At 42.4% G+C, this 16,595-nt stretch overlaps 1 protein-coding gene across 2 annotated transcripts in view; it reads right to left on the bottom strand.

The window, feature by feature from the left end:
- Positions 1-3,260: 3,260 nt before the first annotated feature.
- The window catches only part of Etv6 (ETS variant transcription factor 6), a 221,465-nt gene continuing 208,130 nt past the window's right edge, over positions 3,261-16,595 (bottom strand). For both annotated transcript variants that reach the window (XM_046435609.2, XM_046435610.2), the window contains exons 6-8: positions 11,370-11,512; positions 9,905-10,005; positions 3,261-6,154 (exon numbers count right to left, since the gene is read on the bottom strand). In XM_046435609.2, the coding sequence (XP_046291565.1) occupies positions 6,049-6,154; positions 9,905-10,005; positions 11,370-11,512 (350 nt within the window). In that variant the 3' untranslated portion in view covers positions 3,261-6,048. The remainder of the gene's footprint in view (positions 6,155-9,904; positions 10,006-11,369; positions 11,513-16,595) is intronic.

Below are 16,595 nucleotides of genomic sequence, written 5' to 3'. Positions count from 1 at the left end.
TGGGCATTGACACAAGATCATCTTCTTTTAACGTTATCATCTTCTACAGTTTGTGTGGGAGACCTGCTCATCCCCTCCCCATGCCTTTTGAAACATCACGGGTGGCACATCTGGATTCTCATTCTTATTTAAAGTTGGTGACCGTGAGGCATCTGGTGATGAGCCTCCAGTATTAAGGTTCAGTTGTGAACGTGAACGGCTGCTCCTTATTTGGCAAAGATTTTAACTGTGGCATTTACTCGTTTCTATCCTAAATAAGAATAAGCAAACTTGTCGGACAGCAAGATTGACCCTAAGGACTATTCTAAGAAGGCATTTTTAAGAAACTACAGCAAAGAGAAAGGCTTACGTTTTGCCTTGGTGTCAGAATCTCAGGGCTTGACGGGAGGTTATTTGCTCTTGCCACTTGCATTCACACCACCTGAACTTATTGGGAATGTAGACTCTCGAGCCCCACCCAGAGAGTAGGGTAGAAGAACAGATCTTCTGGCCATACTTTCTCAAGAGGAGAAGCAAAATCTACTTTGCACCTAGATCCCCAGGTGATTTGCAAGCACTTTTAGGCTTGCAAAATGCTGATCTCCTCTAGTGGTTTTGGAGTCCTTTGCAAATACGCTGGCTAAATGTTCATCCAAGCTCTGCTTAATAATTCCTGGGACAGATAGTCAAGGTCATTCAGCAGATGAGAATGGTCCTTTTAGTTTTTTTTTTAGATCAGGCTGGTTAGGCAGATAAGTGGGCATAAGTGGATAAATTGCTGCGCTGTAATTTGCAAGGGCAGGTCAGCTGTTTGAGTTACACTTTAAAACAGCTCATCTTTATAGCAAACTGCTTAAAAGGTTTGGAGGAAACAAGATGAAGTGTGATTCCCTGTCTGCTTACCTTCATTCTACAGAGTATCTACTTTTAGGAAAATGTAGCATTATTGTCTGTGGGTGGGATTAATGCAAATTGGTTGTCATCCATTATTCTGAGTACTTGTTTAAAATGCCACATGCTTTTTTTTTTTTTTTCATACTAATATGAGCAGATTGATAGCAGTGGCTCTTAAACTCCAGTGTGTGTCTGAATCACCTGGAGATCTTGTTAAAACAGACTGGTAACAATCTGTTATTGTTAAAATCAGATTTGCCCCACTTTTAAAGTTTTTAAAATTTTCTTATTTATTTATGTATTTGAATTAATTATACATAAACTTTTAAAGTTTTTGATTTAGTTTATGGGGTGGGAACTGACAATTTGCATTTCTAGTAATCCCCAGGTGATTGATTCTAATGATGAATTATTAGAAATAGTACCTTCAAATGCATTTTTGGCACCACAGGATCTAGACTCTTCTTTGGCACTGTGTTCTGATGATGCAGAATAGAAGGCCAAATTTCAGCAATCTGTTGTCAAGGGATACAGAGTACCTGGGGCCATTTATAGGAATAATCTAACAACATTTTCTGAGACCATTGATTTCAAACCCTTCTGTTCCAAAGTTACATCTAAGGTGCTAAAAAGCAATGTAGTTTTTCTTCCTTTCCTACTCTGCTCGTTTCTGCCTACCTCTGATGGCAGATGGATAGTTCTGGATAGTTGATCACACCGTGTTTGATCTTGAAATCCTAAGTGCCCACTGGTTGGCTGATCAGTGGCCTCTGTGGCTGAGACCTTCAGCATAGGGCTGGCTCTGAACTAGTGACTTTCAGGTCATTGTAATTACATTTACACCCTTGGTACCTTGTAGGCTCAGACCCTAAGGGGAGAATGCTACCATGTGAGGACCAAGTTCTTGTAAGTCCTGGTACCACCTTAATGAACATCTTCCACACAGCACAGGGCCCAGGCATCTCTGATCCGGGTTTCTTTGGGTGAAATTTTTCCACCTGTGGCAGCTGCTGAGCTTTGAATGATCTTCTCTGACCTTTTTGGTGCCACTTGTCTAGAGATAGTCTGCAGACTGCTAGGTAACAGAGGCTTCCTGCCAGTGCAAACCCGTGACTGCCCTTTACACTGTAATTGAGCGGAGACAGGATTTACCTCATCAGAGCACCTTGCCTGACTCCATTTCATATTATCAAAAACAGAGACCCAGGACTATTTTTTTTTATAAAAAATTTATTGAGATGATGTAATTATAGGCTTTTCTTTAAAAATTATTTGCAACTCACTGGCCCTGAGAAAAGGCATTTTTTTTTCTTTTTTTGTTACATTCATTTGATTCAGTCCCTTATAAACCCCACACCTCATAAACAAGAGATTAGAAACTAGACCAAAAAAAAAAATTCATTCTAGATTCGTTCTGGTTTGCAGGTGGGTGTAGTCACAGAGAATGTTCACTTGACATGTGTGAAAGACGCAGGGAGTTTGCAGTTGTTTAGTGTTGATGCAGATGGGGCCAAAAGAGTATCAGGTTAGTCTTTTGTGGTTCTGACAACACAGGGATTATTGGGTGTCCCTCCCTCCCCCATCCCTCTGGCTTCCTTGTATCACTTCCTTTACTCTAGGTTTATGCTCAGAAAAGGAGCAGACTGAGTGAATGAAAGCTTCTGACTAGCACCGAATGCTTAGGGAAAGAAAACTACCCTTTGTTCTTTGTCTGTTTTTCCAAATCTCTTATCTTCAGTTTCCTGGGTGATAATGGGTCAAATGGGGGAGTGGTCAAGCTGGATCCCAATCCTAATTCTGTCCCTGCCATATTATCTGCTCCAATGGTGACATTACCTCTCTGATACTCAGGCTTCCTTTCTGCAAATGGCAGTTAATGGTTCAAAAACATATCCAGGGCTGGAGCCTAGGCAGGGAAGGATGGACATGGGGGTTATTTAGTCATTTTGACCAATTCTGTTGTAGCCACTTAAATTTCAGCTAAAGGGACATTTTTAGTTGGATAAGGTATCAGCCCTTGATCAGAGGATTTTAAAGAGATGGTTGAAAGGAGAAAATCCCTCAGTTCCTCTTTTCTTGTGGGGGACCTCCAAATGGGATTTGGAACATTGGCAATGCTGCCTAAGGGCAAGACCAAGTGGCCTTGGATCAAGCATATCTGAGAGACATGTTATTACCTTCGACAGGACCCATGTAGCCAGCTACCACTGCTCTCTTCTGACAGAAGGAGACAGCTCAGTGAACTCATGATTTGGGGAAAGGGAATTCCAAGACACGAGCGAGAGTGTCCACCTTTCACACAGCAGTGCCCCTCTGCATTTTCCTTTCCTGACTTCAGATTTTGTGGGCTACGAGTTCCCATGACGGCCACAGAGAAAGGCCAACTATTCAGATGATACATGAACTTTTAATTTAGTCTGGGGTGAAATTCTCATCACTGCTAGTCCTTAGTGTTGAACTGAGAAATTTCACGCTGGACGATCCTGTAGGTAGAATCTAAACTCTCAGGGGAGGGATTGTGCCTGGTTCATCTTTGAATCCCTCACAATGTCTGTTAGGCGATTCCCTGAGGTTTGATAAATTGAATGTGAAATCTTCAGGATCTGCAGTACATCAATACTGTAACTCTGGTATCGGACTGTCCAGCTCTTCTCTCAAAGAACAAGGACTTTTGAAGTGAAGGGAATCAAGAGAAAACATCATTATTGGCAATGTTGGAATGGGAAATTAAGATTATATTGGAATTAGCATCTCTACTTCAAGTGGCTGGAGAAGTCATCCTAAGTCTTACATATTTATAAGATATTGCCTTGAATACAGAAATCCTAGGGGGCAAAAAGGCATTTCCCTCCGTTTTTCATCTGTAAGACTTGGAATGGTAAGAGACTGAGTTCAGAAACTTGGGTAAAGTGGCCAGAATGAGATGTTCTCATCTCAGGGAAGAGGAACATCATGCCCTGGTCTGTTTTCATATTCATATAAGAACCTCGGTAAAAAGTCCATCCTTTCTCTCCAGTTCTTAAACTTGGTGACTTTCAGATCACACCAGGTATTCGGCTTAATCTCTCCATTTGAGATATAGTACCAGTCATCTTAGAGGCTGAAAATATATCACCTGAACACTCTTGAAAGACATTCACAGCTGCTGGAATCCAGCAGAATCACACCCCCCTTCAAGCAGATTGAGACTGAACCCTTCACAATGAGGCCCTCTAGGCTCACACAGAAAGCAGAATGGGGGAAGGAAGTGACAGTAAGAGGAGGCTGGCCGCCACCTGTGGTCTGGTAAGAGGCAGGGACAGAGCGAGACTAATGAGCCCAGATCGGCTCCTCAATTCCAGTGTCTGTGAACCATAGTTCATCTATTGCCCCCCACCCCAGGCTGGTATCCTTTTCAGTAAGGCCCAGGGGGAATTCCTCTTGCTTGTGTGCCCCCAACTCAACTCAGAAATGGCAGGAGGACAAGCCTGGGGCCTGCCAGCTTCACAGGGAACTGCTGCTGGTGGAGCATATAAGTACCTCAGAGAGCTGAGAGACGCTAACCCAATGGAGGAGCCAAGGAAACAGGGAGGAATGGGGAGGGGGTGCTTTTCAAGGCAGGTCTAATTTTCTGAATTAAAAAAGACGGTATTCCCCAAATTGGATATTCGAATCTATAATGGAAGAGTTAATGTGGATGGCTAGAAAAGGAAGAAAAAAATCTAAAAACAGTTTTCTGAAAAATCTGTTATCAACAGAAGTACTAAGATGGCACGACCCTCCTTTTGTAAGACACTACCAACCTTATTTTGAGAGGTGAAAAAGAGCCAGGAATGGATCCGTTCTGAAATACAACGGTGAAGGAAGGAGAAAGTAATGGATCTGAGGAACTTGCTTTCTGCCCAGGCCGGGCAGACCCTGGCTGCATCTGGGACTCCATTCTGGAGTACTCCCCTCACAAATGTTCTGTGTTCAGTGGGGACCAGGAAACTTTAAAAAGGCTAGGAAGTGGGGGTGGGCGGTGGGGAGATCAGGTGCTGTGGGAAACTGACCACAAGATGGCCTCTGGAATGGAGCAGAGAGGAGCTTGTCTTTTTCAATAACCTGTTTCACAAAAACAAATCTCCACTGTAGAAATATTTTTGCCCAGTCTCTGGACTGCCAGGCCTGTGTGGTCTTTTTGTATTTGCAGCACTTGCAAAGCTAATCCCAAGCAGCCGGGGGGGGGGGGGGGGGGGGCCTTCCAAACAACTTGCCTTATCTGACGCTGTAGCTGGTTGGTTCTCACCGTCATCTCAGGGACGGCCTGCTGGAATAGCACTTATCTTTCTGGAGTACAGCAGCATCTGTGAGGGTTCTGGCCTCCCTCAGATGGGTGGCCAGATGCTGGCATAGGGGTCTAATTTTGGCTGCTGGACACAAAGCACCCAGGTCACTGATTCTATTTAGGTGCCAAGAATCCCCAAGATTCTGCAGGAGACTGAACTCGGCTGAAAGGCATGTGAAGTGCAACAGCAGGCGGAGGGGTTGGGGGGGGCGGGACACAGGGGAGCCAGAAAAGGAAGGTGAGCAAGAATGAAAAAGAGAGCTCTCCTTCTCGTGTGATCATTTTTTAAAAGCATCTTTTTTTTTTTTTTCTTTTTTCAGCCAAGACCCAACTGCAACAGAAACAAACCTGATCCACGTGGCAGGAAAAAGAGGAACCTGATCCCTTCTGCAAGTATTCTTTCCTGACCAGCTGGGCTGGCTGTACTTTGTGAGATTTGCAAAAAATATATATATAATAGATATATATTTCCATAGGAAAACAACCTCCGATGTCTTCCCTTATATGAACGATGAAAAGTCAAACTGCAGGTTCTTAAAAAAAAAAACAAAAAACAAAAACACCATAAGACTAACAACAGGTGGAAGGGTGAGGGTGAGGAATTACAGGTGGACAGATTCCAAAGAAGGAAATGTGACTCGCGAGTCCCAGGCTCGTGCCCTCCGCCAGAATTCCAGCCCCGCCTTTGCCGGGTGGTTTGTCTAAGGTGCTCTGGGGTCCCTCTTGGTCTGCAAGAGAAGTGTTCCTGCCATCGCTGGGTCTCTTCCTTTCCAGCCGGCCTCAGCCCACCAGCTTTATCAAGCCTCCAGTGATCCTGGTGGGCAGGGGCTCCCTCGCCCTCAGCCCGCCCAGGTGGCGTGTGGCTGCCTTCAGCACTCGTCCTCCTGGTATATTTGTTCATCCAGCTCCTGGGACTCAAGGTGCTCCAGTCGATCTGTTCGGCCACTCATGATTTCATCTGGGGTTTTCATAAACCTTTGGGAGAGAAAATGGAGGAGTCAAGAGAGCACATTTCTTCAAAGCTATCTTTACACTTCTGAATTCCAACCTATAAAGCGAGGCCCTGTCATCTTACAGTAGCTGGAGAGGTGCTGATCCCAAACGCTAATGCCAACATGGTGCAAATTAGCAAAAGGTACCCCTTCCTCTGATTGCCTAAAAAGTGGCAAAATGACTATAACGTCTAGTGTGACTATGGTGGGGTAGACAGCACCCTTCAGATCTATGGGGCATGTTACTGCAGGACCACGGGGAAACTTAGGTACAGCTCATGTATCTGTGTTTCTGATTTTTTAGAGAATTAGGTTTTACAAAGACCCACAAGAGTCATATATCCATTTTATTACAGACCATGGGGCCAGGGAATGGTATCCAAAACTTGAATTTAACATGAAGGATACAACTGAATATTAAATTAAAAAATGGCTCACTTGGAAATACCATCAGTGACCTGTGTCAACTATGATTGACATGGTTCAGGAAGGTGGCCTGGTTATAAATGTCCTTTCAGTGGGAGTGCTCCTTCTATAGCCCCAGCATGTCTGCATGCTGTTCCCTTTCCATACACTGCCTGCAGCAGACAAACTACCTTAAAACACACATTTTCTCTCATCATCTTTGTTCAAAAAGCCTAAGATGTATCAAGTCAAAGATGTACTCTCTGGCCTGCCTATCTGGGTCTTCTATCATTCCTACCCAGGAAATTCTTATCGTCCACTGCTCACTTCCATGAACCCTCCATTCCAGTCTGCCAGTCTTTTTCTTATATAGACCATCGTTCAGGTCTTCCCATAAATCTTTAGCTTTGTCCTTATCTGGAACCCTATTCACTCCTTTCGATACTCATTCTTTGTGTTTTGCTTTATCATCAAAGAGCTGCTTAATGTGTCAGTCCATACTGAAATCTACCTTCACTCAAAACCTAAACTTCTTTTTCTTTGATTCATTTTTAATTTTTTTAAAAATTTTTTTTGGTTCTTTTGGGATTAAACCCAAGGCCTTGAACATGCTAAGAAAGTGCTCTACTGAGCCACACCCCAAATCCCTTTAATATCTAAAAATCTTATAAAGAAGCCATCATTTTATAGCAAGTTTGGCTTTCAACACTCATTTCCTCAAAAATAACTAATGGCTCCCTCACTAATAGCACTATTCTTTTTTCTTGCTGAAAATCTTTTACTGGAAGCCTATGAACCTTCCAATTACTACTGATTTTCTTCTCTACCCACTATTGCTAAACTTCTGAAGCAGTGTGATGTGTAGCATCAGTCTTCTGCTTTTATCCCTTAGCTAAAACTTCTCCCTCAACATCCCGAAGTCACTAACGATCCCTCTAGGCCAACTCCACAGATAGACTGTACTTGGTTCTCGAAACTACCGCCTTCTCCTTTGGACTACTTTGTCATAGTAATCTTCTGGTCTTTTATACCAAGTTTGTCATGAAATATTTATTGAAACCCTCCCTAAGGTATAAAACAGAGTTATATAAAGTACAATCCTGGGGCTGGGGATGTGGCTCAAGCGGTAGCACGCTCGCCTGGCATGCGTGCGGCCCGGGTTCGATCCTCAGCACCACATACAAACAAAGATATTGTGTCCGCTGAAAATAAATAAATAAATAAATATTTAAAAAAAAATAAAGTACAATCCTCTACCTTCTGGGAACTTATGATCCAGTTGTGGGGAGAAGGATTTCATACATACACCTATTAAAAATAGGAATCAAGGTGTGTTTAAGGGCCAAGGGAACTCAAGAAATGATGGAGGAAGAGCATTTGGGAGAGCTGAAGAAGGCTTTGTAAAGGTAGGAGAACTGAGGCGGGCCTTGAGGGCATGTGTACTTTAAAGGTAAAGGATATGTACTTGAAGCAAAAGGAATCATATCAGTGTCACAGGAACACCAGAAGTGTGTATTATGAATTCAGGAGGCAGGGGAATGGTGGACCAGACATAGAAGGAGATTGCTGAATTAATCCTGGTGGGAACGTTCAAAGCACAGACATCAGCTTTCTTTGCCAGGGAAGCAGGAACAATGCTTTTGCCTTTCCTCTACCTTCCCAATCTCGTGCAAGAGCCTGTCATTGGTAGTAGACTCCAACCTGGCACCATGTGGCATCAAATCCTGGGAAATGTGGTTCCCAGGCTTCTAAGCCTCGGTAACACAGAATGGACAATTCAGTACCATGCCTCACTTAGACACAGGAATTAAAAATAGTTCTAGTTTCAAGACCAATTAAGAATGGTGATGCGGATGATGAATAGCAAGAATTCTGGGAGGAATTTCTAGTTCTTTCTTAATATGTCTGAAAATCTAATGTGATATTTAAGTGGGAGTCCTTAAAGTGTTAAAAGAAGCTCTTGAACATGCACATTTGGAATTTCAAGGAAATTTTTAGAGCTTGATCTAAATTTGGTGACAAAATGGAGGTGACAAATGAAGTCGTATAATGGGATCAATTCATTCAGGAAAAAAAGTGTAGAGTAGGAAGAACAGGGACCCAAGGATTAAGTTTAGGATGAAAGATGGAGAGAAGACATCAACAGAGCCAGAGTTAGGAGGGTTCTTTTGTATTTATTCCATTCTTCCATTATTCATTTCTTGAATAGCCTTTTCTGTTTTTGTGGAAGACTGCAATTATTTTTACTATTCCTTAATTTCCACTCCTTCTCAAAGCTAAAGCCTAATTGCTCTTTCCAATAATTACCACCATCCCAGAGAGCTCATGTGTTCATCCATAGTGTTATTTTCTACCTGTATACAGACAACTCCAAATCCATATCTCTAGTCCCAACTGTGGCTCTTTTCTTTGTCCACTTGCCCAAACTCTTAACCTAAGGTCATATTTGTTGCTCGCATATTCTCCCACATCTTTGATGCCACTGCATCAATTACTAACCATGTCGGGGGACTACTTCTATCTTTCCTGAGTGGTCCTTTATATACCTTCTTTTTCTTTTCTAATTCTTGAAATCATAATATATATGGTAGGATAAATGGCTGGAACTCATTAGCTGTGGGAATTCTGAAAAGAAGAATATCTAGTGCAGGGGCTTTCACACTTTTTTGACTGTGAAGCATTAGAAGAAATATATTTTACATCATGATTCATCACACACACACACACCCACCCCCACACCCCCCACACACACACATACACGGCTGAAACCAAATCTTTGTGAATCAACAGTCACTCTTCATGTGATGCAGTCTGTTATTTTCATCTCTATCTTATCCTGTTTTCTATTGCATTAAAAAAAAACAAAAAAAAGAAAGAAACAGAGACTGACCCATTAAGCCTATTTCATGACTCACTCTGGGTCATGACCTGCAGTTTGACAAACCCTGGTTTATGAGGCTGAGAACCTGGAAGTTCAGGTTTAATTCCTTACTTTGACATTGACAATGGCTACTCTGATTGTTCCCTTTACCTATACTGGACTTTAAAGCCAGACAATACTATTTGGCCACTGCATTATTTTAAAGGTGAGTCAGACTGTGTTTATATTTAGTTTTGGCTTTACTAGAGGCCAGACATCAATATAAAAAGTTTTTTCCCCCCTTCAATCTCAACAAACCATCACCTGGTATCCAATTTGTAATATTTGCAATAATGGCTTTGGGGATCAGATAGGCAGGTAGAGATCTTAACAATCTCCCTCCTCCCCCTTATTTAAAGAAGACAATATCCTCCTAAAAGAAGGAAAGGAAGAAAACGGAAGTGCTACCTGAACAAAAGCCTTTGTCCTGGCTCCTTCCTGATAATGTTTAGTTTGTAGTAGTGGCGCAGGGCTCTGGACATTTTCTCATAGGTCATGTTTGTTCTGTTCTGTTTGTTCAAAGGAGGAAGAGAGAAAAAAAGCACAAAGACACAATGAAATGAACCTCAGGAAAGGAACTGGGGGAGCTATTAAAATAAAAGCTCCTCAGCTGGTCCACGTGGCCCTGCCAGCTTGGGAACACTACCTGCTAACGTGCCACCTTCCAGACCCCTTCGTTCCTCTTCCTTCCCTTTGGCTTTCACATACACTGAGGCCAAGGTTTTCCTTTAGGGTGAACCACCCTTTGTCACAAGGCCTGAAGCTCTGGCCAATAAAACCCCAGCCACCTCCCTCAGGTCCTTCCTCCAAGACTGCTCTCTGCTATGCCCCAGCGATTTCCTGAAGATTCCCACAATCTGGGTCCTCCTTCACCTCCTGACCCATACAGAATTTCTTTTTTTGTTGCCACGACCTTTCTTAAATGTGTTTCTGGTCTGTCATTTTAAGGAAGAGATTTTTGTTGTTGTTGTTTAAATTCCTATTGTGGCAGCAAGAATACAGTGGTTGTGAGCCCTTGAGCCACGGTACAATCTGGGAGTTGCAGAAAGTATTTCTCAGTGACTCACACACTGAAGTGTCTGTCAGTGAGGCCTGGCCATATTTGGTCATGGCCTGCATCAGGTCCTTCTCAACCCAGTCAGAGCATGGACTGCCTTCTTAGGAGGCTGCAGGCCTGGCAGGGCTCAGCTGTGCATCCCTGCCCTTTCAGTCCCTGAGCTGAGGCTGTGCCACCCGGTGCCATCAGGGTACCTCCAGCTTGACCTCAGATCTACCTATGTATTGTCTGACCTGGATCATGATTCTCCACTTATTATATCTGCACATTGGAACAGTCTCCCTTTCTATAAAAGACTTCCTTTGTAAATTCCATTTCCTCCTAGTTTGGAAAACTGTGGGGCAAACTTGCTGCACTGTTTTCTTGTAAAAACAAGGTTTTACAGTCCAGAGACATATTTTTCCATGTAGAAATGGACTTCTGTGAACATGGGAGTTTCCAACTGAGCAGGACAGAAGTGACACTTCCCAAAGGTCCCCCATGAGTCATAGAGCTCATAACACTTCCCTGTCACTCAGTTCCTATGACAGCAGGGGTGGCAGGGCCAGGTGGAGGGCAGTGGCACTGAGGGATACTTACAATGCAGTCTATCAAACTGAGATTTACTGAGTTAGTGGGCATTTGGCATAAGTAACATGGAAAGAGGCATCTTTAATTATTTCCTTCCTTTGTGACGGTCTTCCAATGAGGAATAAACTAAATGATAATGGGCAGACTTAGGAAGTAGAACAGACAATGACCCTCCAATCCAGAGATGCACTTTTTTTTTGGGGGGGGGGCACTAGTTCATAGAGCAAGGATCTGCTGCCCTTTTACCTTATGGTTTCCCCACAGTCGAGCCAGTCCATTGGGATCCACTATCCGGAATATTTTGGATTCTTTGTCCTCCCATCGGATGAAGTTTTCGTACCGGCTGTCAGAAAGCAACTGATAGACGTAATCCCAAAGCAGTCTACAGTCTACAGAGGAAAATGAAGGGAAAATAGCATTGAAAATGTTTCCTGTTGAGGCATGAACAACGAGAATCAGAAAAGAATTCAGTAATCACTTTTGCCAGGTGTGAACTACAGTGAAGAATCTAAGGTCCAGAGAGAGCGAGGGAGACTATGCTGGAGAAGTATGATCTTTGACCTGTGGAGGCTTCGAGATCCTCTGGGCCCACCACCCCCTTTCACAGATGAGGACATCATGACCCAGAATGAGGGAAAGACTTATCCTTGGTCATGGCCAGAACTTGAACTTGAACACAGTTCATTGAAAGATAGAACAAGCTCTACCTGGGAATGAGTTGGCTTTGGTGGACGCCTGCAAACGGGCTAGCAGGGTGAAAGGTGGAAAGAATGTTTTAAAGTTCCAGAGAAAGTGGTGTGTTAAAAAATGGTGGGGTTAAAAGATTCTTTTGATGTTGGTGGAGACACTGAATGGATAAACATGAGAAGACTGGGCTGGGCCAAAACACGGCCCCAAAGCAATGCAAACCTATGTAGTGAAAACCTATGTAGCTTGGTGATGCTGACAGTGGTAACCGTGGCTAGCAGGGTTTTTAAAAAGAAATAGATAACTCTCATGATATCATGCTTTGGAGACCTTTAAAATTGCTTTACTCTACTAGAATCATGGTAGAGAGGAACCTGGTGCAGAAAATCCTTTCTCTACTGGCAGAACCAATGTTTTATTATATAGTCAGGCAACAAATATTTATTAAGTGACTTAGAACAGCCCTGGTTCTGTGCTAAGCCAAAGCTTTTGGCTGTGGATTGGCAAATTAAAAGAGAAGACATGGGATGTACACCCCTCCCCTATTCTGTTTCTTTTTGGGTTTGTGCTGTACAGAGCCTTGATAGGTAGGTGGACATAGATATGTACCTTCTAGGTTTAGATGACACAGGACTGGCCTCCAGATGAGAATTAGAGGTGCCATTTCCAGGTGGTCATTGTATGATTTTGGCCCTAGCCAGAATAGCTGGTAATGGAAGATCACTGAATGACAAATATGTGTTTGGCATGTATAGGTATTATTTCTAATCTTCAAAGAGGTCACAAGAGCTTGCCTGAGGTCACTGGGATTTGAATTCCTGGCTCCTGCACTATAATGTGCTATCTGGTACACTGGGAAGGGCCTGGCCTGGCGCACCTGGGAAGGGCATGTCCAGTTGAGACTTGGAATATCTTATAGTCGGCACATTCACATGCCAGAGACAGGAAGTCACTCTTCTTTGGAGAGAGTATATTTACAAGGGGAATTTAGTCAGGCAACCACTAATCTCCCTGAGATTCTATTTCCTCATTTATGAAATGAGAATCGCAACACTTACTTTACAGGATTATTGTATTAGTGATAATGTGGGTGAAAGGAAAGTAATAAAAATAACAGCAATATTTATTGGGTGCTGTTTGCAGGCACTGTACTGTATCTTCTGCGAGCGTGGTTCCACTTGGCCCTTACACTACCATGAGGCAGGTGCTGTTGCTATTCCTATTTAATAGGCCAGGAAGCTGGGGCCAAGAGGGCTTGGTAATTTACTCACTCAGGGTACATCATGATGCTAGGCTCTGATTGTCTGTAAAGCCTGTGCCATGCCACAGTTTCGGATTCGACTTCTATTCTCAGAGACACTGTACAATGGGTACATATCTGTAAAAACCTAAGGACTTTCTAGGGCAAAGTTTAACCACGTAGTGCATCCTTTGTGAAATCCAGCTTTCTCTCTGAAGGGCAGAAGGAACTGGCAAAAAAATATGGGGTTTTCCAGGAAGCTTGATCCTTTAAGGAACTACCATGAAGCTTAAATTGACCCTAAATCTTTTTAGTATCCCTTAGTGTATCATTTCTTTTGTATTGTCTCTGCCTAAAAATTAATGTAATGTGTGATTTGTTGTGTTTTGGAAAAAGACAAGTGGCATCCTTCTTGAAACAATGATTCCACAATCCTGGAATTTGAACCCCATTCTAACATCAGAAGCTGCTGGGCCCCTTCTTCTGTTCACACCCCTTCTTGAGGGTTCATTTGTTATTGCCCCAGTGTGGGCTGAGGTGGGGGAAGCAAGCGGGCCACCAACCCTAGTGTCAGTGTAAGTACCCTGAGAAGTTGGTACCACACTATTGCAGACAGAATAATCTAGCTCGTTTTAAAAACACTTGGAGAGGATGACTCCAGTTTCTAAGCAAAGCAGAGAAGTAGACTGTGTCTTTACCCCTCAGCTACCTCCCTGTCCTGCCTCACTTTCATTACAAAGGGAACAGGGAACTACTATGGTCTGAATGTCAAATGCACCCTGCCATTCACATGCTGAATCCTATCCCCCAAGGTAATAGTATCAAGAGGTGGGTCTTTGGGAGGGGGTTAAGCCATGGGGCTCCATCCTCATGAGACGGATTAGTGCCCTTATAGAAGGGGTCTGAGAGAGGTCCCATGCCCTCTCATCATGAGAGGACACAGCAAGAAGGTGCTCTCTGTGAACTAAAAGGTGGGTCCTCACCAGACCTCTAATCTACCTGCACCTTGATCTTGGACTTACCAGTCTCCAGAAGTGTGAGCAATGTATTTTTGTTATCTATGAGCCACCCAGTTTCTGGTGTTTTGTTACAGTACCCTCAATGGACTAAGACAAGAACTGAGCTGTGGTTCAATTATCCACTCTTTGTCCCGCCATCAAATGGCAGGCACATTTTCATTTTCCATAGTTTCTTCCAACTGGAAAACATCTGACAAAATCAAATATTATCATAAAAATGTCAGTAAGTCAGGAAGGACAAAGGTGGTTTGCATCTAACCCCTCCCAGGTCTCCTCATACAGTTAGGATCACCTTTACTACAAAGAGTTGAGGATACCTGGATGCCTCTGGAATGAGAATGAATTCTCCAGTGCATTCATTTTAACACAATTTTACATAAAGAAATTACCCAGTTGTGTGTGTGTGTGTATGTGTAAAGAAATTTTACCCATAAGAAAGGTGAGTGAGATGCTCTGGGCTCTGGGCAGAAGGCTTTGCACCCTAGAGGCCTACTGTGAGCTGAAACCCATTGCTGATGGTTCTAACATCCATTACCATCTGCACAGGGTTTCCACTGCTTTGTTTCTATTCTCTCTTTTACATTATAGTGCTTACTAGTTCTCATAAAATAGTAAAATGTCAAGCAGACGATTTCTCCAAGCCAGGGCGACCCAGCACTGGGGTATCATGTTGGATTTTCAGAGGCATCGAACGTGGGTCTTGTTATCATGTTATCTGCTCTTTGGGTGACAAATAAAGGACAAAGCTTACCAGAAAACGAACTTTACCTATAAGTTTCATGGACATTTGTATATTACACACTTTTTTCTTTCATAGACATGGGGGAAAGAAAACCCAAAAAACTAAAACGGAGCAAGCTTCCAATTGATCACTTTAAATGACATTTAATCCAGCAAAGCCAACATTGGTTGAGTAATAAAAAATATGTTGACATTCAAGACATATTGAATTATGCTGTCACTAATGGAGGTAGCAACAGGAATTTTGTGGCATAAAGAAGTTGTTTCAAGCTCAGAGTATAAATGGCTTTTACAACACTATCTGTTTTTTTTAGTTAAAAATTATGTCCAGATGTTAAAAATATCTGCCTAATCACACAACCACCCCCCCAACTCTTTTTTTTTTAAACTACTGAAGTTAAAGCCATGCAAGTTATTTTGGTTTTAAGATTTCTACTAAATAAAAGGTATGCCCTCTTTCGCTCCCTGGATCCTTTGGAAGCTGTTATCAGGGTCTACCTGGACTCTTCTATGTCTGTACAGATACAATTTTCTTTGATCATCAATGAAAATATTTAATACAATTTAATAAAACTCACCTCACTATAAAACAACTGAATATGCATGTGTAAGACTTTTTAAAAAATCACATAGTATTCACTAATTTTAAATGCATTTCTCTTAAACTAAAGGGCTGCCTTCTATATCAAGACATGGTTATTTAGAGAAACGTCCATTACTTGGATTGTCTCTTCCAGGAGAGGAAGCTTATGAAAGGGTTTAGCTAGAATAAAGTTCTACTTTCCAATTGCAAAAAGAGAGTTCTCTCTGTTTCCTGCTGGGTGAGGTACCCTAGGCATCCGCTGCTAAAAGGCATTGTAAAAAAATCCCTTCCTGTGGTTAAAGGAGAAATATTTTCACTCCCACGTCTGTCTCCTACCAGAGACTCATTGTATAAACTCATTGAGCAGAGACCGTAAAAAAGATGGGCAATTTTCACATAACCAACATAGTTTAAAAAAAATATATGCTAGACAAAGCTGATGTTTAAAAATTTTGAGTAGGTCAAGTTATGGACAGAGGGAATGTATAAGGACAATGGCTAATTGAACTTTCAGCAAAGCTTCTAAGAAAATCATTTTATGTTGTTTTAATGGCCCAAATAAAATTTTAGAAAAAGGCTTATAAACCAGAGTACCATGAATATAATCACAAATAGGGTGAGGCTGAGGATCTCTATGTTTTTAAAATTTATTACCTAAGAATTGATAAATTTATTTCCAGTTCAGCAACAAAACAGGTAAAGTAGCATACAAAATTTAAAAACTTGCTACTATGCTTTAAACCAGTGATTCTAAACCAGAGGGGCAATTATGCTCTCAAGGGGGTATTCGGCAAATGTTTGGAGACATTTTTGCTTAAGCTGACAGAGATGGAGAGAACTTCTGGCATCCAGTGGGAAGAGGCCAGAGATGCTGCTAAAATATCTTCTAACGCACAGGATAAGCCCCCACATCAAAATTATTTGGCCCAAATATCAAGAGTGCTAAGATTGGGAAATTGCTTGTAGAAACAGTTTTATAACATTCAGGGGACCATCTGCTACCTAGTCCTTTTTTTCCCTTTTCCATTCTAGATTGGCTATTACCTAGAAGCAGAAAGTTGATAAATCCAGTGCAGCCAACTCTGTGTTGATACGTAGAGGTGTGTTTACAATGGGCAATTGCTTGTGTTTTGCTGTAGCTTAGGAAAACAGAAACCATATGTGCACAGTGGCATGCTGGGGGCGGGAGAAGTAGAAGCAAA

The sequence above is a fragment of the Marmota monax genome, unplaced genomic scaffold (assembly GCF_021218885.2).
Source record: "Marmota monax isolate L192 unplaced genomic scaffold, Marmota_monax_Labrador192_F-V1.1 WCK01_AAM20220418_F8-fsc00012, whole genome shotgun sequence".
Classification (NCBI taxonomy): Eukaryota; Metazoa; Chordata; class Mammalia; order Rodentia; family Sciuridae; genus Marmota; species Marmota monax.
This window is presented reverse-complemented; position numbering and strand designations above follow the sequence as displayed.